The sequence below is a fragment of the Saccostrea echinata genome, unplaced genomic scaffold (genome assembly GCF_033153115.1).
Source record: "Saccostrea echinata isolate AGI-Se365-2 ecotype Australia unplaced genomic scaffold, CSIRO_AGI_Sech_v1 ptg000012l, whole genome shotgun sequence".
NCBI classification, from domain to species: Eukaryota; Metazoa; Mollusca; class Bivalvia; order Ostreida; family Ostreidae; genus Saccostrea; species Saccostrea echinata.
The window spans coordinates 10,247,490-10,274,061 of NW_026889761.1; the positions used below are offsets into that span (position 1 = coordinate 10,247,490).

Consider the following 26,572-nt stretch of genomic DNA (forward strand, 5'->3'; position numbering starts at 1 on the left):
TTACAATAAAATACACCTTTATTGACAATAAACATGTGAAAGTGACATTATCAAATACTCTCATAATTGCACAAAATGCTTTTGACACAACTCTGTCACAATCACCTTAATATGGAGATTCGTAGCATAACAGAGAGGAACGATAACTCTTCAAATATTTCAACACAAATAAAAACATGTAAACAATGGACGGCTTCATCATTTGTATAATTCACATAAAATTTTACATAATCTGCAAGTATTATACTCACAAATTTTTCATTGTACTTTATGCTACAACATGCTAGTTTAATAAATCTTACTTGTATATTTACATATACTCTGTTGTAGAAAGGAAGAAAAATAAGACAAACAAACAAAAAAACAGAGGTGATAAAAAGTCATTCCTGATTACCTGGTAATACACTAGTAAGTTTCCTAAAAGATGTTAATTCCAAACTAAATTAGTAAATTGTGCAATATATTTGTAAAATATTTTGTAATATCTACTTGTAATATAAGATTTTGCTACATTGTCCTAACCTTAAGTTCACTGAACTGAGTTTTTCTGTAAATCATTACAATTTTAATTTATAACAGTGGATTGAGTTTATGTTAATTGTTAACTGTTCACTCATAAAATTTTGCTTTAATGCTAACAATTTTTCAAAAGCTTATTTATGATTTAAATGCAAACATATTCAGCATATCTGGTAGTGCAAAATTTGAAAGAGATTGGTCATTCAAATTGACAATTTTATAAAGGAGTAATGGACATTTATCCCACTGAGAGTTATTTCTCTCTTTTCAGAAGAACAGTGGACCTTAAAAATGAAATCCATACAAATCTACTATTCTGAGATAACTCCTTGTTGAAGTCAAGATGAAATTTTTTTTAAGGGAATAGTAACATCAGTTTTAGAGTTATCTTTCTTTGCAAAGGGCACACCTCCTTAAGGATTCCATACAATACTAGTATCACAGTTATATACATAGCAATGTCCAACTTTTCAAGCAGTAATTTTCTGGTTACTAAGACATTTAAAACCCTCCAATTCACTTTGAGACACTCCTCACCAACAGTCAAGTAACAAACAACTGGTTTAACTTTCACTCTTCCATATTAAATAACAAATCACATTTCTGTTACCTAGTTTAAAGTGTATACTTATCTTTTTAATTAAGCTTGGCATAAATTATGAATGAACCTTCATAAATAGATAATTACCAAAATAGTAAAAAATCTTTTGATTTAATAACATGAATCTCTTATAAAACATCCAGAATAACAGAGGAATGTTAAGTGTGTTGCATGTAAATTAATACATGTACTGGTAGTTTTGCAGAGAACAAAATCATGTTGACAGACAGAGTATCCCTAAGAGCTGATTAATTAATATGATTATGTTGGCTTATTCCTATTTTGGCTTTTAATCTTATTGTATGACCTTGTTCTCTTACACTGTCACTAAAATTGAAGTCTTCTCAGATCTACCTTATACCAAGGTCAGATAAGGACAGACTGATATATGCCATATTCCTCTAGGTAAGAAATTAACTATGATGCAGAGAAATCAAATGTTACAGTGATGTCATGTTTAGTTTAAAACATTAAACATAATTCTAAATGCTTTTCAATTTGAACAGTAAAAGAAATGTTCAAAGAAACTGTATCCAAAAATAAAAAAAAAAATAACCTTGTGGGGTATGTGAGTGATTTCAAACAAATCAAAAATCATCATCAAGTGGGCAAAAAGCAGAAATTTCTTTCAAAAAATTATAACTCTTAATTGCAACAAACATAAATGTAACTGAGACAAAAATATTGCAGCTTCCGTCACAGATTTCAAAGAAGTCTGGTCCAGCAGGCTACTTTCCCATAATGCACTATTTCTACTCATCATGCACTGTCCATCAGGTTCAAAAGGTCATCTTCATCCTCATTCTGGTTGCCCTGAATTGACAGTTCACCTGCTATCCTGCTCAGCTCATCATTCTTATTTTTCTGTTGGGAAAATTTTTGTCATTTTTGAATAATTCAGATTTCATCCTTGTATAAAATACAATGAAGAACAGAAACAGAAATTTAGAGGTCAGATGAGGACTGACAAACATACCATTAAAGGTTCTTTGCCATATAACCAATAAAATATATATGTATTGAGTCAGATAAATGTACCATGCATGTACATACAGTCAAACCCCGTTATCTCGAACTCGATGGGACCGAGAAAAAACTTCAAAATATCCGAGGCTTCGAGATAACAAAGGTAAAATACTTAAGAAGTGGTAAAGGCTTCCAAGTCACTTCGACATATCCATGGTATTCAAGATATCCTTGTTCGAGATACCGAAGTTCCACTGTATAAATTTATTATTTACTGGTATTTATATGTATAAACACACTATGTATTATCAATAATCATTGAGAAAAGATTGACTGAAAAAAAAGAATTGAATTGTGCATGATTTCAATTGAAATATTCTGACAAATGTGAACAGATTTTTGAAGAAAAAGTATTCATTCATTATGAGTCATACTCATAAAAAGAGTGACTTCTATAAAAACAAGCACATTTTAAGTTTGCTTTTGTGAGGTACATGCACTGTGAAATATCTTCTCTTGAAGCACTTACTGGCTAGAGACAGAGAGGAGAAGAAAAAAAAACACACATAATACATTTAATTTGATTTGACTTTTAATGTCCCTATTAAATTCCATCTGTGCTGACCAATTAAGTATATTCATTCAGTGAAGGGAGAATAAAATAAAAACACAAATATATAACTTACATGGCCCTGGTCAGCCTAACAGATGCATAGACATAATTAATGTACTTTCTGTTCCTTAATTAGAAATAAACTACATAAATTTAGCTGTTTCATTCTGCCTGTGAGCATGTTATATGTCTTCTTTTTTTTTTTTTTTTAGCTAAATAGGATTTACCAAATGTACTGTGAGTGAGCTCACAAAACAAAACTCTCCACTGAAAATTCTTTTAAATTGTTGCATCCCTTTCGAATTCTCTTTTACAAAGTTATGGATCAGATACAAATTTTACACTTTTTTTTTTGTCAAAGTCCATGAACTCGAACAAAATGACCTTGTGTCAAGGCCATATGATACATCCACAGAACATTAGCAGTATATATTTCTTGTATAAACTTCCAATTATTTTCCATAAGAAAGTTACAGACCTTACATGAATCATATACTTTTTCCATTAATGACCTTGCCCTTACCACAATGACCCTAGGTCAAGTCATGACTAATCCTTGGGTGGCAAAAATGATCCAATTACATGTATGTCCACAATGCATTGTCGAACACAAAAATACATGGGTACTTAACATGCTTAAGTGTACAGAAGTGTACAGAATTTAGTACCTATCAATGAACTTTAAACACAAAATATCTGAAAATATTTGAGCACCTTTTCTTTATAACACATATAATCTAACCATATTTTTAGATTATGCAGAGATAATTTAAATTAAAGTCTTAAAATCAAATATAAGTGTGTTACAGTACAAGTTAACACTATTTACAGTATATTTACATGTACCTTGAGATCAATGTTGACAACTTTTGACTGAGCATGGTCAACTGGTTGAATGCTTGCTACAGAAGCTTGCCTGAAATGAATATATAAATGTACATTTCAAGAATACCTGTAGACAAATTAAAAAAGAAAACTGCAGGTTCATGTAAACAAATAAATATACATGTACACAGGCATTAACTTTATTATTTTTTTTTCACCTTTGAATAATTTGTGAGTTTTGTGGACTGTAGAGTTACTTCCCTTATATACTAAGTACATCAGTACTTACTCTTCCTCTTCATCTGTTTTGAACAGATTGAGTCGGATTTCTGATTTGGCAGCAGAGCTTCCAATTAGCTGACAGAGAAGATCTAACTGAGCTTTGGCCATTGGATCTGGGGTCGCTGATTCCTAACAAGAGGAAACAAAACATAGTTCATAGTAGGCCAACAAAATCAAGAAAAAAAACTATAACTTATTGCTTCCCTTCCCCATCCCATATATAAAAGAACGATTCCTTATACATTTAAGCTACTGATAAAATACAGTCAAACCTCGTTATCTCGAACTCGATAGGACCAAGAAAAAACTTCGAGATATCCGAGGATTCGAGATATCAGGGTAAAATACTTAGAGAATAGAGAGGTTAAGCAGATGACCGTGTACGTCTACGTGTACGTGTAGCTAGGGAAATCCCCTAATTTACTGCGATTTACGTCATCAGTTTTGCATAGCGCGTAATTCTACAAGTTGTACACAACGTGTAGATTCATATGTACACGTATGAAAGAACGTGTAGCTTCTTAAACCCAAATTATAGAATATATATTTTTCAGGCGGTCTTTGTTGTGATGTTGAGAGTTTATTACGTACATCTATGAATCTTTTTTAATCAAAGTCATAGAATTATTTGATACAAATGGATTGTAAAGTGACTTGTTGAAATGACGTTTTACACGTACCGCTACATGTACAGTTTGTTAAAAAGAACACGATGTTAGTTACGTGTACTTGTAAAATCACTTCTAGGTTTACACGTACACGTAGACGCACACGGTCAAATGCTTAACCTCTCTAATAACTAGTTGGGACTTAAATATCACTTCGACATATCCATGGTAATCGAGATATCCATGTTCGAGATACCGAAGTTCAACTGTATTGATAATGTTAGATAATTTAGAGATATTTAGTATCAGGTAGGACATTATTGTACAATACTTACAATATCAGATACAGTAGGTGTTGATTTAGATGTGCGATTGGATCCACTAATTTCTACTGGCCTTGACACAGAATACCTGTCAAATGTCAATGTTTAATTAAAAATAATCCCACTTGTGTTTCTGGAATGGAGAAGTAATACATGTAATTTGAAATTATTTTCTGAAAAGACACACAGATGCCACAAAACACTTTGATTATAAAAGCCCAATTGTGCCTCTGGCTTCAGATAGCTAAATCATCTCAAAATTACACTGACAGATAGCTTTAGTTTGTATAGATATATTCTATGTAAGTCAAAACACTGAGAAGTCCAGCAAAAGAGGCAAAATAAGATTTTAATAGAAAATGAACATCTAAAATTAATACATGCTAATATATATTACATGTATATACAAATGTAAATATACTGAAACCCAAAAGAAACGCAACAAGCAGTAATCTACAAATATTTGAATTTTTTATCTAATGATTTTCAAAAATGAATACAGTAAGGTAAAACTCAATTTATAAACATCAGAGATTTTATAAAAATGTTAAATTATAATCTTTTAACTTTAGAAAGTAACACATGAATGTTAAAACACTCCCCACCCCGGTCATCCAATTACAGCTTGCAAGACTGCTGCGTACAACAGTTGCAGCTTGATTTCTACGATGCAGTAGGTTCATCAATCTCAAGATCTGAGCGAAAGAAATATTCTTTGCCATTTTTAAATGCCTGTTTTTCAGATGATGAGGTCGAATTTTCTCTAGCCAAGCACCATGTAGTAACCCTTGGACTTCCGGTCCAAGGACTGTCATTCATGCTAATGATACGTAAGAGCCTGTTGAGGCGTGAGGTGTTGCATATTTGCATCTGCAACTCTCCATCACCTTTATTTTGAGATTTTCCAGCTAGAGCAATGGAAATACGTACTTAAGTCATTTTTAGGAAGCCTTGGCATTGCATATGGAAAAGAAAGGAGAATTTATTTTTCGTAACATTGCTTCATTACTTATGATGAAAAGATACAAATTCTTAAAACCCCATATTATTGCCAAATATTTTGTTAACTTGCAATTTTTGATTTCTGTTAAGTGGACTCAAACTTAACTTCCGGTGATGGTATGAAAAGCATTCAACCGTTAAATTATCGATATTTACATAGTTGAAGATGTCCTTACATTTTAGATACAAAATTATATCCTATATATAATATTTCCCCCTAAAATAGGATGTTGCGTTTCTTTTGCGTTTCAGTATATATATTGAATATGAGATAAAGATGCAATATATGCAACAGAAATACAATTCGATTTTATACCAATTAATACCTATTTGTAAATCCCTTATGACCCAGATGCATGGTTTTAATACAATCATTTAAATGTGCATTTGTCATTTTCATATCAGTTACCCACTAAAGCAACACAGAAAACAGATTTTTTAAAATATAATTTGAGAATTAATTTAGAAATTCTACCATTAATATAAAGCTTTAGCAGTAGCTCATCCAAATAAAACACAAACAAAAACTCACTGTTGGCCATAGGCATGTATGTACCTATAAAATTAGTGTGAACTTTTAAAAACTGTAGTCTTTATTTATTTGAAAGTCATTTAACATTTTAACTTTAAGAACACTGTGTAAAATTATCACTTGCACAAAAAAAAAAAAAAAATAATGACTCTGTCTTGGTTATATCATTGTCCTATGTTACATGCACAGGTACCAATATATGCATTTTAATGAATATATTTTTTCAATCCTCACCATTTGAAATAAATGATTCTGTATAGACATAATTATTTTAGCAGGAATAACAGGGTTGTCCATAAGAATTATAATAGCAGGGGACATTAAAAAAGTAGGAAGGGGTCTATGGTTCCTTCCTTGACAGAGGGATGAGGAGGAATACCAGGATAGTGGGGGGAAATTCCCTGGCCCCAGGGTCTTAGGGACAACCCTGAATAATTATATATTTTAGCACCTTTCATGCTGCTTCTTGTCCACTAAATTTATGTACATGCTAACATGTGATTTAAACTAATACAACTCTGTGGCGCTAATTTATGATTGCATTAATCAATTGAAGAGGATGCTTGCACTAAATTTTAATTATGTACAATTTCAAAACTTCACCATAATATGTCTCTCAAAAAAAAACCTAAACTGGGGAAAAAAAGTTGACTGCTTTTTTAATTAGTAGATGATCAAATCATGTTAAATGCAATGTGTATAGTAACCAACTATGGAATCAGTGTTCCTGTACATGTGTATTACGGTAAGCATGAAACATGTGCAGGGCTCTAATTGGCGACTAATTTAGTCGCCATGGTGCCTAAAAATTTTGATTGGCGACTAAAATTTCTCTATAAGTCAACAAATTGGCGACCATTTTGTATTGCCTTGGCGATCATCAAATTCCAAAATATAAACATTTTTAACACTTTTTTTCTAAAGAGGTGAAAAGAAGTTTAAAAGTTAGCAATGAGCATAGCTTGTGTTTTCTTTGTCACCTTGTTTATCAGCTTTTAAAGTTGGCGCCTGAGAAAAATTTGCCTGGCGACTAAAAAATTTTGTTGGCAACTAAATTTTTTTGATTAGGAGCCAGCTGGCGCCTAAATTTTAGAGGTCACTTAGAGGCCTGACATGTGGCTTTTTAGCCTTATCTAATTCTTATACTAAGCAGTCTGTGATTCTAATTTTAACCATGCATGTAGATGTTTTTATTTATTTATTTATTTTTTTAATTTTTTTGCTTGTATCTTATAAATTACAGATTCCATTCAACTGACTGCCTTGAATGGTAGATTTGTAACATTCCTAATAGAGTTTTCTAACCCCCCCCCCCCCCCCCCCCAATTTCTCATGTCTTACATATTGGTTCCTAGGGTAGTGATTCTGTTCCCCATGATATCCAAGGACCCATCTCCCTGAGACGGCTGATAGCTTCCCCCTGGCGGAAATGAAGAGGTTTTAACCTCAGCACCACTGGCATTGAATAACCTGTGCAGAAAAAGGAAAACATACAGGTATTTATTAAATTTTCATCAGAGAAATACTGTCATTTATCCATAAATAAAATTGTCACATCGTGAACATGTAGAGGTCATATGCACACTGCACAGTACCACATGGAGGCACAAATTTGGAAAACCAAAGATATAATGTAATAAACAGAATGTCAATGAATTGTAGTGGATATGGAATTTATTTCACACATCAGACAGGGTTTTAATATATTTTTATCCTTGCTCCACACTCAAGAAAAATCCTGTCCCACTTCCGAAATAAATTCCATATATCTAAGTACAAGATTATCCTCTTAGACTATATTTAAATCTATGCAGGGGTCTATATTTATCACTGTTTATTATTAATATCTTCTTTTTTATCTATCCCACCTGCAAACTGTATTGATTTATATTGCAAAAATTCTTTAGACGGAAAATGCATATTAACATGGAAACAAACCAAGGCACTGCATATCTTTGTTCTCTCCCAATACAATGTATTGATCGATACTAAATTAAGGTGTTCTCCACAACACTGTAATATAACAACAGAGATTCAATCAATCAGGCTTTTTTGAGCTCTTAAAGCCAATTAATGGTTTACTTAATGTAGCATGACATGTCTAAAGATGAAACACTTGTCAGGAAATCTCTCAAGGCTTCAAAGCCAAGAGACCAATTATATCAATAATAGACAGGTTAATTTCAGAGGCTAGGCAAATATTGATTGAAAGTCAGGAAGGAATATGACACAGAGGCAAATATTGCCATTATAACGAACAATATTACATATTATTTGGTATATTTGCAGCATGAATAAATTAATAGAAATCTACAATGGGTGAATTGTCTGCATGCAGACTTAACTAACCATAAATCATATTCAGCAAATCTGAATGTTTGACAAGAGATTTCCTGTCCATCAATATTTCCCTTGGGAAGCAATGTGTCATGGAATCAAATGCAACAAATATTTGCTGAATATTTTGTCTTGGCATTTAAAATGCATTAAACATATTCAGATGAATTCCATCAAATTTCAAAATAAGCGTAGACTAAAATTATTGTGAAGACTTTACGACTTCAGAGTAAGAATGTGTAACAAGATTAAAATGATTAAGAATTTTTTGGTATGTTATGCCTTCATGTAAATTTAAGTGCTCAGGGCAGATAGTTTTTGATTTTGTACATATATCTATGATGACAAAACAAACAGCTCCTTAGAACCAGTCATGCAGTTCTTGTACATTATTTTTACTTTTATTTTTAGAATAGCCTCATTGTACATTCTTCCCACTTCTAAAGCATCTTTTGATGATTATTTTATGATTTCACTTACTTAATAGTTCCTGGAATCTCTGCTCCATAAGGCACAGCTCCACCTGTTGGTAAAACAAAGCGGCCATTGCTATTTTGTACTTTGTCCTTGAGGAATATTGAAACCTAAAATAAATGGTAATCTTTAAAAATGTTTAAATTATAATTAAAAATATCAACAACAAAAAGTTTAAAAAAAAAAAACACCATTTTATTTTAAGAAGATGGGTGAACATGACGAGTGAAAAGCCTATAGTATGACAAACATGAAGGTGAAAAATCATCAATTCTCAATTATAACAAAATTTTCCTTGATATTTCATCTAACATTAAAATACACTTTATGAAAAATCTCTACAATTTGCAAAAATCTCACAAAGATTGAAATTATTTGCCTATGAAATATTATACACACACTACAGAGGGCAAAAAGAGTCATTTTCTTTTACTAAAACACTATTTTTCGATATGAGTGGGTCTTCGCTCCATTTTTTTGAAAGTTAATCCTCAAAGTTTGCATAAAAATATACATCTTTTGGTTACCCAAAACATGGAACAATGACCCACTATACCTTAAAAATATACTTTTATGACATAACATTTGCATTATTTTCGAGAAACACTTGAAGTCCATTAAGTCAAGGGTCATATCACAAACATGATTTAAATGCCACTATTCATCAGGTCTTGTGTAGTCTAGTGGTTATAGTATGCTTGTCTCGAAAGAAAATGATACTTAGGATTTTTATTGTTAGGGTTCAAACCCCACGAGTACCACATTATTTTTTAATAAAAGAATAAATTGCCGAGAAAACTTTTCTCAGAAAAGTTTTGTTTATCATAATTTCATAAACTTCAATAATAAGGACGTAACTCTAAATGCAAAATTCACAAACTGAACGTGATTTTTATATATCTGAAGCTATAGGCTTTCTGCATGCTATGTTCACCCATTTCCTTTCAAATTCATTGATACCTAAAATAAACATTATTAATAAATTGCAAAGGTTTGATTTTCAAAAAAAAAAAAAAAAAAAAATATAAAAAAATAAAATTTTTAAAAAATTGAAACGCAGGAGAACTAAAAAAAAAATCATTTATAAAGGTTTTACTAAAACTGCAAATAGCTAAAAATGACACTGAATTCATGCAGATTGTGTTTTAGGTTAAAAGATCAAAATGTCATATAAAACCAACAACATTAACATTTTTTCTCTCCAACTTTTACCTCAACAGACCCAAGTATCAAAATGAGACCACTCATCTATGAATCAATGAATTGATTTGAAATTGCATCAAAGGACATTGTATGTATTACAGCTCACTGGTTTGATCAATTAATCTAAGATTAAAGGACTCAATTAAGTCCCATCTCTCCCGTAAACTTAAATTTCTCGATAATTCATTACATGTATTAAAAGCACACAATGGTCCATACTGGTAAATTTTCAGCAGATCTTTTCTGAGTGTAAAATTTCTTTTTAGTAAATTTTGTCATAAAACAGATATTACAATACATTCATCTGAGGGTGCATTTTACAAAGAATGAAACCTATACTTACCCTTATATGCATATCTTGGAAAAAATTTAGTAGTGTCTGTCTTATAAGCTGAAATTCTCCCATAGAAAGAGATCCAAAAGTCTAAAAAGAAACAAAATATATATAAGGACACTTTTTTAACTGAAACATTTGACTACATGGACATAGTTATCCTCTATGAATTGACTGTATCAATCAACATTTTTGTCGTCATTCTTTGCAATATTGCAGACCACTATATTTTTGTGACACCTAATGTTGTGAAATTGTTATTTAATATTTATAAGAAAGACAAAATTTTCCATGCATTCAGACTGTTGTTGTACATGTATACATATTAAATCTTTATTAATAGAAATGTATGTTAAGATTGAAAATTTGGCTTGCAGAGGCCTAAGTAAAAACATGTACATCACAAATAAAAAGTAATAGGAAAACTCATTTACAGGGAAGTCCCTGGAAACTCTTATTCTGCTTTCTTATAACCATTAAGCTGCTTTATATCCATATAAGAAACAAAGTGAAGAGTTTTCTGTGGGATTTATAAAAGTTTCCTTATAAGTGAGTTCTTTGTATCTGAGTTTGACTGTATTTTATAAGCTTTACCTCTATCAGTAGTCTGTAGACATGATCATTCTTTATATCTGTGTGTTACTGTATATAAGCTTTACCTCTATCAGTAGCCTGTAGACATGATCGTTCTTTATATCTGAGTGTTACTGTATATAAGCTTCACCTCTATCAGTAGCCTGTAGACATGATCGTTCTTTATATCTGAGTGTTACTGTATATAAGCTTTACCTCTATCAGTAGCCTGTAGACATGATGGTTCTATATATCTGAGTGTTACTGTATATAAGCTTCACCTCTATCAGTAGCCTGTAGACATGATGGTTCTTTATATCTGAGTGTTACTGTATATAAGCTTCACCTCTATGAGTAGCCTGTAGACATGATCGTTCTTTATATCTGAGTGTTACTGTATATAAGCTTCACCTCTATAAGTAGTCTGTAGACATGATCGTTCTTTATATCTGAGTGTTACTGTATATAAGCTTTACCTCTATCAGTAGCCTGTAGACATGATCGTTCTATATATCTGAGTGTTACTGTATATAAGCTTTACCTCTATCAGTAGCCTGTAGACATGATGGTTCTTTATATCTGAGTGTTACTGTATATAAGCTTTACCTCTATCAGTAGCCTGTAGACATGATCGTTCTTTATATCTGAGTTTGACTGTATCTAAGCTTCACCTCTATCAGTAGTCTGTAGACATGATCGTTCTTTATATCTGTGTGTTACTGTATATAAGCTTTACCTCTATCAGTAGCCTGTAGACATGATCGTTCTATATATCTGAGTGTTACTGTATATAAGCTTTACCTCTATCAGTAGCCTGTAGACATGATGGTTCTTTATATCTGAGTGTTACTGTATATAAGCTTTACCTCTATCAGTAGTCTGTAGACATGATCGTTCTTTATATCTGAGTGTTACTGTATATAAGCTTTACCTCTATCAGTAGTCTGTAGACATGATCGTTCTATATATCTGAGTGTGACTGTATCTAAGCTTTACCTCTATCAGTAGCCTGTAGACATGATCGTTCTTTATATCTGAGTGTTACTGTATATAAGCTTTACCTCTATCAGTAGCCTGTAGACATGATGGTTCTTTATATCTGAGTGTTACTGTATATAAGCTTCACCTCTATAAGTAGTCTGTAGACATGATCGTTCTTTATATCTGAGTGTTACTGTATATAAGCTTTACCTCTATCAGTAGCCTGTAGACATGATCGTTCTATATATCTGAGTGTTACTGTATATAAGCTTTACCTCAATCAGTAGTCTGTAGACATGATCGTTCTTTATATCTGAGTTTGACTGTATCTAAGCTTTACCTCTATCAGTAGTCTGTAGACATGATCGTTCTTTATATCTGAGTTTGACTGTATCTAAGCTTTACCTCTATCAGTAGCCTGTAGACATGATCGTTCTTTATATCTGAGTGTTACTGTATATAAGCTTTACCTCTATCAGTAGCCTGTAGACATGATCGTTCTATATATCTGAGTGTTACTGTATATAAGCTTTACCTCAATCAGTAGTCTGTAGACATGATCGTTCTTTATATCTGAGTGTTACTGTATATAAGCTTTACCTCAATCAGTAGTCTGTAGACATGATCGTTCTTTATATCTGAGTGTTACTGTATATAAGCTTTACCTCTATCAGTAGTCTGTAGACATGATCGTTCTTTATATCTGAGTGTTACTGTATATAAGCTTTACCTCTATCAGTAGCCTGTAGACATGATCGTTCTTTATATCTGAGTGTTACTGTATATAAGCTTTACCTCTATCAGTAGCCTGTAGACATGATGGTTCTTTATATCTGAGTGTTACTGTATATAAGCTTTACCTCTATCAGTAGCCTGTAGACATGATTGTTCTTTATATCTGAGTGTTACTGTATCTAAGCTTTACCTCTATCAGTAGCCTGTAGACATGATCGTTCTATATATCTGAGTGTTACTGTATATAAGCTTTACCTCTATCAGTAGTCTGTAGACATGATCGTTCTTTATATCTGAGTGTTACTGTATATAAGCTTTACCTCTATCAGTAGCCTGTAGACATGATGGTTCTTTATATCTGAGTGTTACTGTATATAAGCTTTACCTCTATCAGTAATCTGTAGACATGATCGTTCTTTATATCTGAGTGTTACTGTATATAAGCTTTACCTCTATCAGTAGTCTGTAGACATGATCGTTCTTTATATCTGAGTGTTACTGTATATAAGCTTTACCTCTATCAGTAGCCTGTAGACATGATGGTTCTTTATATCTGTGTGTTACTGTATATAAGCTTTACCTCTATAAGTAGTCTGTAGACATGATCCACTTGTTGCTTGATGTTTGGCTGACCTTCAACAAAGGCACGGATGGCATCCATGTGATTTAATGTGATCAGTATGATCTCCTTTGGCCTTAGACACAGTGACACTTGGTACTTGAAGGCCATTGTCATCAGGTCATATAGCTAGAAATAAAAGAAGTTTCATGGAGTCTCTACATTCATTTTTACATCTTTAAGATTCTTTAGCTTCCTCAACATTATTATCAAATTTTCTATTGCCTGGTTAAATTTTTCCTTTTAAGACATATTGAATACATTGCAATGTTTATGGCCAGCAATTTGATCATGAACATTTCCTGAAACTAACTGAGGAATATTGATAAGTTTCTTGCAAAATTGGTATATTCAATGTTCAGCAGATCTAAGTAGTTTATGTCAACATTTATGCAGTACTAGCTCATGTACTTAAAGATTAAGCACTAATAAGAACTTTTCTGATGGAAAAAAGGTTAACAGCTAGTGCAAACTTGCTTGAGGACTAGTAAATGTCAACAAGAAAAATTTGCAAATTGTTCGAAAAGTTCGTGGACGATGTCAATCTTTGTTATACTACTTCCAAGAAATTTAAAATAAGCACAATATTATGTGTAAAAATATTTGTTTTGTTGATCTGTGAAATTTCATTTCATTCGATTTGATAGAAATTAATTTACTTCATTTTAAAATCAACATGTTTTGTAACCACGGAGCACACTTAAAATCAATGTAACGTCAAAAACATAGCGTCAAGAATTTCTTAAAAATACTATCCCTATACATTCACACAGTTTAGTACAATACCCACGTATTAAAAACCTTTTTCAATCACTTGACATTTATTTTTCTAACAATTGTTCTCGTTTTATAATTTCCTTGGTTAATGTTTAATTTCTTTTACCGCTTAACTGTGCTTTCACAAGATCAACAACTCTGAAGCGCCTACGTCTTTCCATGACGTCCCAACTTTTAAAAGTTTTCGTTCAGATTTTTACAGTTAAACCGTTTCTTCACAGATTGTCCTGGTCCGATACAGAGTCTCTGTCACTCAAATACCGCCTCTACCATTTACGCACACATGCACTACTCGCTTGTGGCATTTTTTCTGATTCCTCCAACATTTTAGCGTTAATTCAGGATTTTCCACGAGTATAACACAAAACTGCATCGTTATCTGCTGCTCCGTGACGTTCTGCAACGTCATCGTTTTTGTCGTTTTCAATGAGGACTATCTATCTTCTCAAATTGATTTCTTTTTACCGAAGCAAAATATTAAGCCATAATTTGGAATACGAATCGATGTAACAGTTCTTAATTTAACCGTCTAGGATTTTTTCGTTTTTGCTCCATTTTACAGAGAAGATGACTACAGACATTATTTAGTGTACTGTTTGTAAATAACTAAATTTTGACCTGCGCCGCGATCCGATTTTTGCAGTTTTAAATTCTGGATAAGTTTTAAATAAATCATGCTATTTTTGAAAAATTTCATACTAATCATTTAAATTTATTGTTAAAATATTTCTACCAAATTTGGATGACATATGACGTTAAATAAAAAAGATATGAAAGAAGTCCACGAACTTTTCGAACAACCCTCGTAGTATATATATTTTTGAAAATGCTTCCTTAGTTAGTTTCTGCAAAATAGAACATGATTATGACTTTATAAATATGTTTAACTTTTCTTGCCAAGGAAAGCTCTACATCTACTTGTAACTTAGAACTTTTTTAAAACATTCTATCAGATTCTTCCAGGATTCTTTTGTGTTCTATCATATATTCTATCAGATCTAAAGCAGCTGGAAGGAAAACACTGTTTTTTTTTCCATGATGCAACAAATACAAACAAATCTTACTTTGTCCATGCTTGGGGCATTCAGCCTCATGATTGAGGCATGAGCTAATCTGTCAAACACTGTCCTCATGGCTTTTTTGGAATACAGAGGCTGGGGCTTAAATAACTCCTCCATGAATCTTTTGTGGAACATTGTAGATATGATATCATGTAGAACTGTAAAATGAAGAAAATATGTTTATACAAACAAATTAAATTTGGCACTAAATATGACACAGTAAATAAACTACAAGTATAAACTATGTGTACACCTTTGCCCATTATATCCAACAGGTTGGTACAAGATTTAAGATGGCACAAATATATAATACACCTTGGCCAAAGAAAATTTTTGTGACAGATAAGATTTCAGATCTATTTGATTGTTTCTGTTATATGAGTTTGTTCAAGGCTTAATTTACCTAGTATATTCTCTTTGAAGACAGGGTTTGACATTAACTTTTATGAGTACTAGACTAGTCGGGCTACTTCCCATAATTTTTACTAGCCCTGACCATATAAAAATCACTAGCCCTGACCAAACTTGAAAATTTTACTTTTTATAACTTGCTAATTATTATGGGAAAAAGGTTGGAAACCATACTTTTAATAAAGATATATTCTCTCCCACCTGTTAAGATATATTTTTACAGATTGTTCTATAAGTCGCAGGCCAGTGAGCCAGGATAAGCGGGACATGCGAATATTATATGCCTTAAAGAACATTCAACAAACTTTAATAAAATAATTACCATAAATATAAATAAATTAAAGAATATATTATTCAATAACTATTCATTCCAATTGATACTGAATGAAGCTAGTTTCAATGACTAATCTATTACAGCCCGATTAAAATGTTTTAGAATATTTACTTGACTGAAATGAGGGTTAAACTTTATTTCATCCACATGACCAGTCAGTCTAGATCAAGAACATTTTACATGACCGGACCACTCATTTACTAGACTGGGTCGGTCGGGCGTGCCTTAGTGTCAAACCCTGGAAGAAGTGGACAGGCATAGCCTTTGGATGTATGCCATGCCTGTCCACTTCTCTAAAGAGTATAACGTTCAAAGGAATTGTTGTAAGTTGGATGCGGTCGATTTTTTCTATAATATAAGGCTTTAATATGAAAAAAGGCACGGTTGCAGTTCTATACATATATTTTAAAATGTGACATACAGAAAAATGAGTATACATGTACTTATCTTTGAGACAAACAAACAATTTCTCAAAAATCTTGATCCGTGTGAAAGGTTAATAAAATATTTTTTTTGCATGCAGTGTAACCGATTTTCGTAAAAAGATAGGCCTACTATCTTAATGCAGTACAGCCTACAGGCATGTAAGCACCCCCTGGCTGGTAGAATGGATTAATAATACTGCACTTACCTTTCCTTGATTTTTCATTTGGAATATTTTGAGCTCTTAGTCTTTGGTCCAAAATATAAATCATTTCACCGCCTAGGTTAATAAACAGTAGCGGTAAAGTTTTGTACGACATTTTGATTTCTTTCTAAATCGATCTGTCGGATCTCGTCGAAGAGCTTCACGTTGTTAGAAGGTGAAGGTCATTGTCAGGTGCCCTTTGGAACACCTCGGGCAAACAGTTCAACGAACATGGATGTGCTTTCACTTTCCCTTGAACCTGTTGCACTTTTAACTGCATTAATTCTCGCTCTCTCGATTTTTTACTTCTTTTCGTACAGGAAAAGACTGCAAAATAACAAATATCCCCCATCATATGAAGGTTGGATTCCGTGGTTAGGATGTGCTTTTGAGTTCGGGGTAGCACCACTAGGTTTTATAGAGAAAAAGAGGAGGGAGGTTTGTACTATAAACTTTCCAGTACAGACAATGTTATTTAATTTAAAAAAAATCTTTGAAAAAACTCATAGTTATCTCCAAAGCAGTCCAACTCGATGACACTGGCGCATTAACTTAATTTGGGGGGTGTAAACACCTATTTGCGAAATATTGCGTTTTAAGGGAGATAACTCGTTTGTCACTCAGAAATGTCAACATGGTCAAAGTCTTACTGTATGAGAAATATCCATTTTTAAGGAAAGAAATTATTTTCTCACTTGTACTGAATTCATTTATATGTCATCCATGCTGTTAATTCAGACCTATGAGAGAAGCATTAAAATACTAAAGAGAGAAAATTCTATAAATTCAATATATTTTGTGGAGGTTCAAGTTTCATGGATTTTGTTTGTACCCCTGTCCCGTGAATCTAATTCATAAGTTTTTCACAAAAGTATGACTTGAAAACCAATTTTCTTTAGTTTGCCTATAACACATTTTCTTTAAAAGGTTTGTGAACCAATTTGATTAAAGCTAAGCGTTATTTTATCTCCACAGCTTGGTCCTATATTCACACTTGGAGTGGCTGGCGAGAGGCTGACATTTCTGACAGAGAATGAGGACTTCTATCATTTCTTTCAGTCTTCTAATGTTGACTTCCAGAGAGCGGTCCAGGACTCTGTCCAAAATGTGGGTATGTGCATCAGTAGTGAATTCCAGGCTGTAAAGGTCTAATACTTCCCACTTTTTTTGTTATTGCATTTTCTTTTTTTTCAGTATTCTGAGCTGACAAGAAGAACATTGTTTACATTTATAATATATAGTAAAAGTTGTCAAATCTGGATATTATGTAATCCGAAATCTTGCCTGTCACAGTGTAAAGTTTTAGTCACTTTCATTAAATTTTAAAATTAATTGTTTGAATGTTATCTAGTCCAGAATGTTGTCTAATCTGGCCAATTTCTATGGAAGCAGTGGTGTCCAGATTAGACAAGTTTTTACTGTAATATGGTATGTCCTTTCACCTCACAACAAGAAAATATATCAGAAATCTCAGACCAGATATGTAAAGCTTCAGCTTAGAATTTGTTTACCTCAGCTAGTATAGCTACAGCATGCATTTAACACAGTAACTGAGACTATCAACACATTATATAAATGAAATTTATTTTTAAAAAATTCAGAACAAAAGATATGTAATTCTAGCTTCTGTCAGTGAGGAATCTTTCATGCAAAACCACACCAAGATTCATGATATGTTGAAGGGACGGCTAGCATCTTCACGCCTGAGTGAAGTCACACCTCATTTGCTTCAGCAGTTTAAGGAGAGGATACTCACTGTATTTGGTCCAGAAGGTAGTTATTGTTCAGGAAATTTTTTGTTTTTAATGGGATTGTGTATATTTTTTTTAAAAAAATTAAGTAATGCATCAGAATACATTTACAGTATTTTCCAAACAATTTCAGGGGAGAGTGATCTGTTCAACTTAGTCAGGAAAACTATGTATGCTGGTGTTATAAACAACTTGTTTGGTGACAATACACTCCCAACAGAGGAAGCAGAGGTATTAACTCTAAAACACCACACTACAGTCAATTAATAATCATTTGAAGTACAGATCTGTACAATTCTTGCTAATGTATTAATTTATTTTTTTGCTTCAGGAATTTGAAAGGCTCTGTAAACATTTTGTTATATTTGATGAACAGTTTGAGTATGGAGCAAGGTTACCTCCAGTGTTTATCAGGTAAAAACTCTCTTTCATTGAGGCTGCTTTATATACCCAAAAAAGAAAATTAATGCACCCACTAGCTAGTGGAAAGAATTATTACCATATACTACATTAGGGTTCAAATGTTTATCCTTTGGTATTTCCTCTTTAAAGATGAGACTATTTAAATTCTGTGCTAATGGATACAGACTTTAATCCTTTCCACCTTTATGAAACATAGATTTTGAACCCAATTTGTAATGCAAATGTATAACAAATTTACCTCCCTTGTGACAGAATAATGATTTCTAAGTCTTAGACATTTTTATTCATCCAGAATTAAAATTTGTACTGGGGGGAATGGGGGCCAGTTTAAGCTTTGACATGATAATTCATTTGTAGTTGGTGCATAAAAATTGGTTATGAAATTCAATATTAAATTGTTCCTAGTTAGTAAAAAGATTTTTCTAACTTGCCCTGTCACAATCATGCAAATAACATTTCATAAAATCATGTCATAAATGGACTTGTCCAAGGTAATTGGACACCTGTTGAAGAACAGTACTGTTGTCCATGGGAAGGTATTAAATATATTTCTTAAAATTTAACTTGCTGTCTTTTGTGAAAAAAATTAGACAATTTCGCTTCAAAAATGCTTCAAGTATGCTATATTTAAATGTGATGTCAAGTGGATTGACATATGTTTTTGTCATATTGTGACATAGACAACAGAGGTTATATGATATAAACTTATTTATCTTTCCAATGAAATGGCGCATTACAACAAGAATTAAATTATTTACTATTTCATAAATTTACTGTAAACCAATTCATCGAAACATCTTTATCCATGATTCATAAGCGTGAAATACATCTGCGACTACTAATTTTTGCTACTCAGGAAACATTTAGCATAATGGCTCATGGCGAGAAATTTCATGAGTAAAAGAAGGTTGTGAAACTCGCACATATTTCTCACAGGTGAATCAAAGTTGGTTTACAGTATATGATTAATTTTGTTGAACAATTAGAACTTTACAACAAATCTTAACTTGTATTTTCTGAAACACATACATTTATGCATCGTATATTGAGACTATCTGAATCAAGAAGTGTCTGCTATAAAATGATGCTTTTTCCTTGATTTGTTACAGAGACTGGTCTACAGCTAAACAGTATCTTCTGTCAAAGTTCAGAGCCGTAGTTACCAAGTTAGAGAGTCAGGGAAAAAACAACAATCAGGTACATACATAATAAAATCAGCTGACATAGATTGGTCTACAGCTAAACAGTATCTTCTGTCAAAGTTCAGAGCCGTAGTTACCAAGTTAGAGAGTCAGGGAAAAACCAACAATCAGGTACATGCATAATAAAATCAGCTGATGCTAGAAATTTGTTTTATATTCCAGCTGAGATTAATGAAAGTAAAATACATGTATTTCTGTTTTGTTGTTGGAAAAGAGAATTATCAATATCAAGTATTTAAGCATTAAATAAATATTGTCTGTGGAGGAAATAAGTAAATACATGGATGTGGTTATGTCGTGCAGAAAAAAGATTTCACTCTGTACTCTTGCTTTATCTAACTGGGTTAACTTCATTTGGTGCCCTACAAAAAATTAAATTGTACATACCATGAAAAGTTTTTATACAACAGAAATAGAAAAAAAACCCTTAAAATATTGAAATAGAGAGTAACTGATGGGAAAAGACCATTTAAGTGATTTTTTGTTGTTGTAATTCTGTAGTAAATTAGGAAGGTGGTCTTTCAAATCTCCAGCTGTATATTTATATAAATGAACAGTTGCTGCACGTACACTGTATCCTCTTTAAAATCTTTCTCCAAGTTAATAAGCTTAAACATCCTCAACTATTTTAGAAAGATATTGAGGTACATATGGCTCTCAAAAAATAATTCTTACTTTTGTGAAAAATAAAATAAGATAAAAACTGAAAGGACTCTACATAAAATGGAATCCCCAAAACTGCTAGTAAATAATGCGACAAGGATAAGGCAACGCAGAGTACCCATAAAATATCTCAGTGCACCATCTGGGATAGCCTGGTTCCCTGGCTCATCCTTGACGAGGCAGGAGAGCCAGGTGGATTAAAATGGATGCTGTCCCTTGATTGGTCAGAACAATTTGCGCTAAATCATAGATTTTTGAGCCATTACCGTTAACCACAGAAATAAATATTGACATCACAATGATACATTGCATCGATGGCGTAGAAAAATACATGTCACAATGAACTTCTACACCGGAAGCGCAGCTAAATATGACATCACAATGGGCTCAGATTCAGGGCAGATTCACATTGTAGTCCACCTGGCCCTAGTGTCGCAGAGTATACGAAGCATAACAGGGACAGGGAACCAGGCTACATCTGGGACTACTTAGATGTGACATCATAATAGCATGTGACATCATAATAGCATATGATGTCACAACACTGAAAAGAGCTTTTTAAATAATGTTGCATGTAAAAAGCTTTCATGTTAATGTTTAATTCAGATGTTTGGACTGTTGTCTTAAACTTATCCTAAATGTGCTGTTATGATGGCACCGCACATTTGCAAAAATATCCCGATTCTTTCCTCTTGTCGGATATGCATCAAGTTCAAACAATAACAAAAATTTGAAAATGAATTGCTCCCCATTACGCATCTGTAAATAATCGAGTTTATGTCATGTAGGCATAATAGACTGATGCAAGTGATTTTAAAATTAGAATAAAATATTGAAGATATTTTGTGTGAATCTATTAAAAGAGTATCTTCTCTAACTGAATGTTTTGTTTTTTACCTAGCCTATTTTGTTTAAATTGCAATGTAGAGTAGAAAATACCCTCACAATCTTGTGGGGGTAAGTTGAAGTTCTCATGAAATATTTTATATACATGTAAGTAAAATGCAAACTTTCCCCCAGTACTTTTTGAATTCATTTAATTGATAAATGTAACAAAACATACTCAATAATTGTGTTAATCACTCGTGCCCTTGCAATTTCCATGCAAGAACAACAAAATCATGTGAGGTAAAAAAATTCCATATATATTACACTGTACATTTACCTGATAAAACTCTCTTCACAAACTGGCTGTACTTATACACTTACAGTCAAACCTTATTATCTCAAACTAAATGGGACTTTGAGATATCTTTCAAATCTTTGAGGACTTTCAAATCACTTTGACATATCCATGCTATGTAAGGTTGTAGTTTACAAATTTAAATCAAAACTTAGCTTGAAATGGTGGTGTTTTGAATGCATTTTTTTTAAAAAGCTTCGGAGATCGAGTCTTAATTATCAAAGGTGAAAACGTTTGTGTTATACCATAGAATACTTATGCTGGTGCACCAAATTTGCAGTTATATGTATATTGAGTGTAGGATTTATTTTTCAGACAGTTTTACAGACATTGATCAGCATAACTGACAGACCTCATGCTCCAAATTACGCACTTCTGCTGCTCTGGGCCTCACTGGCTAATGCTGTCCCTGTGAGTCAATCTTTATTTTCATTTCTGTAAAAAAAAATTTTATCATGTGAGGGTAAGTGTTCTTTTATTAAGATGATTATTTTTTAGCTTGTTTTTTAAAGCTGACATTTTGGGCACTGTGCCTGATTCTCAGTAACAAGACAGTTCTACAGAAACTTCAGTCACAGATCGACGACACACTGGGAAATATTCCAGGTACTAGTACAATTGTTTTACACAGACTTCTGTATTGTATTTTGAAGACAAGAACACAATTAAAAAAATTGTAGATACTGGATATTGAATTCAGGTCAAAAATATTGTAGATGTTTTTTAACGTGTTATAATTTAAATCTGGTTTTAACATGTCATTTGATTGGATAGAAAAAGTAGTTTATATCATATAACCTGTATTGCCTGGGTCACAATATGACTTAATTAATACATCAAAAACATCAATTCACTTGACTTTACATTTAAATGTAGTACAACTGGAAGTAATTTTTGTTTTCGCTTTGTGATTTAAAAAGCATAAACTGCCTCCACCCAGCTTATACAGTTTAAGTTGTATAGCTATGAAATTTATTCCTTAAATAAATTTAGATATTTTTTAACAACTAAATCAGTCTAGTTTTGTCTATCTAGAGTGTTCACTTAATGTATAGTCCAATCCACATTTGCAAAAGTTGTTTCCCTTTGCAGGGTCAACTAAAAGGTCAATAGGGAAAAAAGCAATGTTTCTTGATCTTCTTTACACTACCAAATCTTTGGGCATTCTGCGTTAAATTCATTGTGTTCAAATTTTTTTTCCTTCGATGTATGGGTAGCCCCATCCAAGGGCAATCAAAATACAAGACCCAACCCATTTTGACGTCAAAGGACAATTTTAGGTTACAAACCTGAAAGTTACAAAGGCTAGTGTGAGAATTCTATGAGTTTTTTCCCCCAAAGATGGCAACCAAGGGACATAACTTTTTAAAAGTGTGGCTTAAACTGTTGGTTCATAATTTTTCTGTATAATCTACTGTGGAATGATTTTAAAATGTCACTTCCAAGATATATATACACACGAGTCCTTTATCAATAGGAATTATTTCCCACCACACTAGCATACTACTTATCTGTAAAGACACATAACTTGTAAAGGTGTAAGCACTAGGTTACCTAAAGTCAGATGATCTTTAACACAATTCTAAATGATATGAAAAAGCTTTAAAAATGTTTACAAAACTTCTGAAATGACAGCCAAGATAAGAAAACCTTTCCCAGGCTCAGAAAAAAATGTTTTCTGAGGATGATTTAGAGATAATCAAGATCAAAATAGATAATGATACAGTCTATGTATCTCTATCAGTTTTGTTTATTTTCAGACGAGGGAAAAGGACAAAAATATATGTAAAAGGGTTTTTTTTCTGAGCATGAATTTAAGCCATGTTAGACAGTGATGAATGAAATGCTGCTATATAAAAAGAATAAGTAAGGTGAAGGTTGTTTTGGATGATTTCAGATTTTCTTTTTCAAGTTATCTCAGATTTCTAGGAATTTTTTTAAAAAATTCTTATCAATTGACGCATTTAATTTCATGCATCAAATGATGCTTAAGAAAAATTAAGAGAAGAGTATCTAAATTAAACTGATAAAAATAAAGTCCAGGTCATGTGAATTTCATTACTGGCACCAAAAAATGAAAATCAATAATATATTTTTAAAAAATGTTTTAATTCATTATTGATTAAACAGATGTTAGATTCTACGTATGTAATGCAAAGCTAGGCTCTGAAGCTAACAAGATTTTTATCTAATTCTGTGTTATTTGATTTTGTTGCAAAGACTTTAAAACACAAGAAAAACATGTTTTCTTGGCAGAGACAAGTGTAATCAAATTTAGATAAACAAATTATTTGCCAGTAAACAGCCATTAAGATTCTGAATCAGTTATTCACCATCCAGAGGAGCATACTGAATCATCAACCACTTGCTTCTGAGATGTTATCATTCATGTTTTTTATACGATAATTCAGCCTTTTATATGAGAGTTCTGTAAGTCAGATTTTTATTTGCAATACTTTATACATGTATGTAATGTAGCATATTTCCAATAGGCAAAAATGAAGAAATTAATAAACAACTTAAAGAAACATTCATGTAACTTAGGTACATAAAAGTTATGTGCTGATACATGCAATTCTTTCCAATTCATCCCCCATAAAAAAGTACATGTACCTTACAACAAATAATTTGCAGCATAGGATGCTCTGCTTACTTCTCTCTCCCTCTCTCTCCACCCCTTCTCTGATCTCTGTTGAGGATAACCTTTAGTATTTTAAGTTCATCATGTGATCCCTCCACTCCAAATTCCTGCATGCAATCATCTCTAAAATTTTCAATTATTACAGTTGAATTTCATTATGTTGAACACTGATATCTCGAATACCAAAGATAAGTTGACAGTCTCAATCACCTTTTCTCTATGTTTTTTTCCCCTCATTTTCTTAAATCGTTAGATATCTCGAAGTTAAATCTTGGTCCCCTCAAGTTCAAGAAAATGAGGTTTGACTGTATTATATTTAAAATAAATAATCTTGACAGAGGAGCAGTGGGACTTTAGTGAGGAGTTTCTTAAGAAGATGCCGTATTTGAGGAACTGTATATTGGAGGCGATACGTTTACATCCTGTAGGAGTTATAACTCGAAGAGTGATGACATCATTTACTGTCAGGGTAAGGGCATTTTTTATAATATTTAACTTTACATTTTAAGATGCAGTCATCTTTTATCACTAAAGATGCTGTATGAGAAATCAATGGTATAAAAAATTTTGTTTTATTTTTCTTATCAATTTATTAAATAAACTTTTTTCATAAACTTAATTTTTTTAAATATTATTTATATTATTTACAGATGATGAATCACATATCTATTTCAGTATCATAAATGACCAAATATTGTACAATATCTATACTATATATACATGTGCCGTCATTTCTGTTTTGCAGGATTACACAATACCTAAAGGAGACATGCTGATGGTGTCTCCGTACTGGAGTCACAGAAATCCAAAGTATTTCCCTCATCCACATACATACAATCCAGTAAGATCTACAGCTGTGATAGAATGTCACAGTCAAACCAATTTACAGAATACTTCACAAACATCTATAGCTATAATAGAATGTCACACTCAGATCAACCTTCAGAATACTTCACAAAGTTCTACAGTTATAATAGAATATCACGCTTAGACCAACTTACAGAATACTTCACAAAGTTCTATAGTTATAATAGAATATCACGCTTAGACCAACTTACAGAATACTTCACAAAGTTCTATAGTTATAATAGAATGTCACACTCAAACCAATTTACAGAATACTTCACAAATTTCTACAGTTATAATAGAATGTCACACTCAAACCAATTTACAGAATACTTCACAAAGTTAAACAGTTATAATAGAATGTCAGACTCAAACCAACTTACAGAATACTTCACAAAGTTCTATAGTTATAATAGAATATCACGCTTAGACCAACTTACAGAATACTTCACAAAGTTCTACAGTTATAATAGAATGTCACACTCAAACCAATTTACAGAATACTTCACAAAGTTCTACAGTTATAATAGAATGTCACACTCAAACCAACTTACAGAATACTTCACAAAGTTCTACATGCAGTTATAATAGAATATCACACTCAAACCAACTTACAGAATACTTCACAAATTTCTACAGTTATAATAGAATGTCACACTCAAACCAATTTACAGAATACTTCATAGAGTTCCATAGCTTTGATAGAATGTCACACTTGGACCAACTTACAGAAAACTTCACAAAGTTCTATAGTTATAATAGAAAATCACACTTAGACCAACTTACAGAATACTTCACAAAGTTCTATAGTTATAATAGAATATCACGCTTAGACCAACTTACAGAATACTTCACAAAGTTCTATAGCTATAATAGAATGTCACACTCAAACCAATTTACAGAATACTTTAATACAGTCATTCTACGATAAATGGACCAATTCAAAGTAAAAAACATGAAAAAAATAATTGTTTCAAATAGCAAAATGTACATTATAATTCTCTAAAGGATATATCAGTGAACTTGAAAACAAAGAATTGTCCACAAATCTGGTATCGTTAACTTTTTACAACAATTTCAAGATACCAATTATTTTAAGGTAATGTTACGGAAGTTAATGCTTGA

The 26,572-nt window shown here is 32.2% G+C and overlaps 2 protein-coding genes across 3 annotated transcripts in view; one reads left to right on the top strand and one right to left on the bottom strand.

The window, feature by feature from the left end:
- Positions 1-16,941, bottom strand: LOC133185329 (protein OSCP1-like). 2 transcript variants are annotated; one of them, XM_061320468.1, is made up of 11 exons: positions 16,742-16,940; positions 15,369-15,523; positions 13,489-13,656; positions 10,629-10,709; positions 9,089-9,192; positions 7,613-7,741; positions 6,272-6,295; positions 4,750-4,825; positions 3,814-3,935; positions 3,546-3,615; positions 1-1,984 (listed from the first exon to the last, which is right to left on the bottom strand). In XM_061320468.1, the coding sequence occupies exons 1-11, from the start codon at positions 16,851-16,853 to the stop codon at positions 1,880-1,882; spliced, it is 1,146 nt and encodes a 381-aa protein (XP_061176452.1). In that variant the 5' UTR covers positions 16,854-16,940; the 3' UTR covers positions 1-1,879. The 2 variants fall into 2 exon arrangements, with proteins under 2 accessions (XP_061176452.1, XP_061176453.1); XM_061320469.1 differs by lacking the exon at positions 6,272-6,295 and having other exon boundaries at positions 16,742-16,941.
- The window catches only part of LOC133185328 (24-hydroxycholesterol 7-alpha-hydroxylase-like), a 12,270-nt gene continuing 2,586 nt past the window's right edge, over positions 16,889-26,572 (top strand). Inside the window, exons 1-10 of the mRNA XM_061320467.1 lie at positions 16,889-17,176; positions 17,714-17,849; positions 18,362-18,511; positions 18,623-18,720; positions 18,821-18,903; positions 20,022-20,109; positions 22,276-22,371; positions 22,473-22,566; positions 24,940-25,070; positions 25,347-25,442. Coding sequence (XP_061176451.1) covers positions 16,970-17,176; positions 17,714-17,849; positions 18,362-18,511; positions 18,623-18,720; positions 18,821-18,903; positions 20,022-20,109; positions 22,276-22,371; positions 22,473-22,566; positions 24,940-25,070; positions 25,347-25,442 — 1,179 coding nt within the window. The 5' untranslated portion in view covers positions 16,889-16,969. The remainder of the gene's footprint in view (positions 17,177-17,713; positions 17,850-18,361; positions 18,512-18,622; positions 18,721-18,820; positions 18,904-20,021; positions 20,110-22,275; positions 22,372-22,472; positions 22,567-24,939; positions 25,071-25,346; positions 25,443-26,572) is intronic.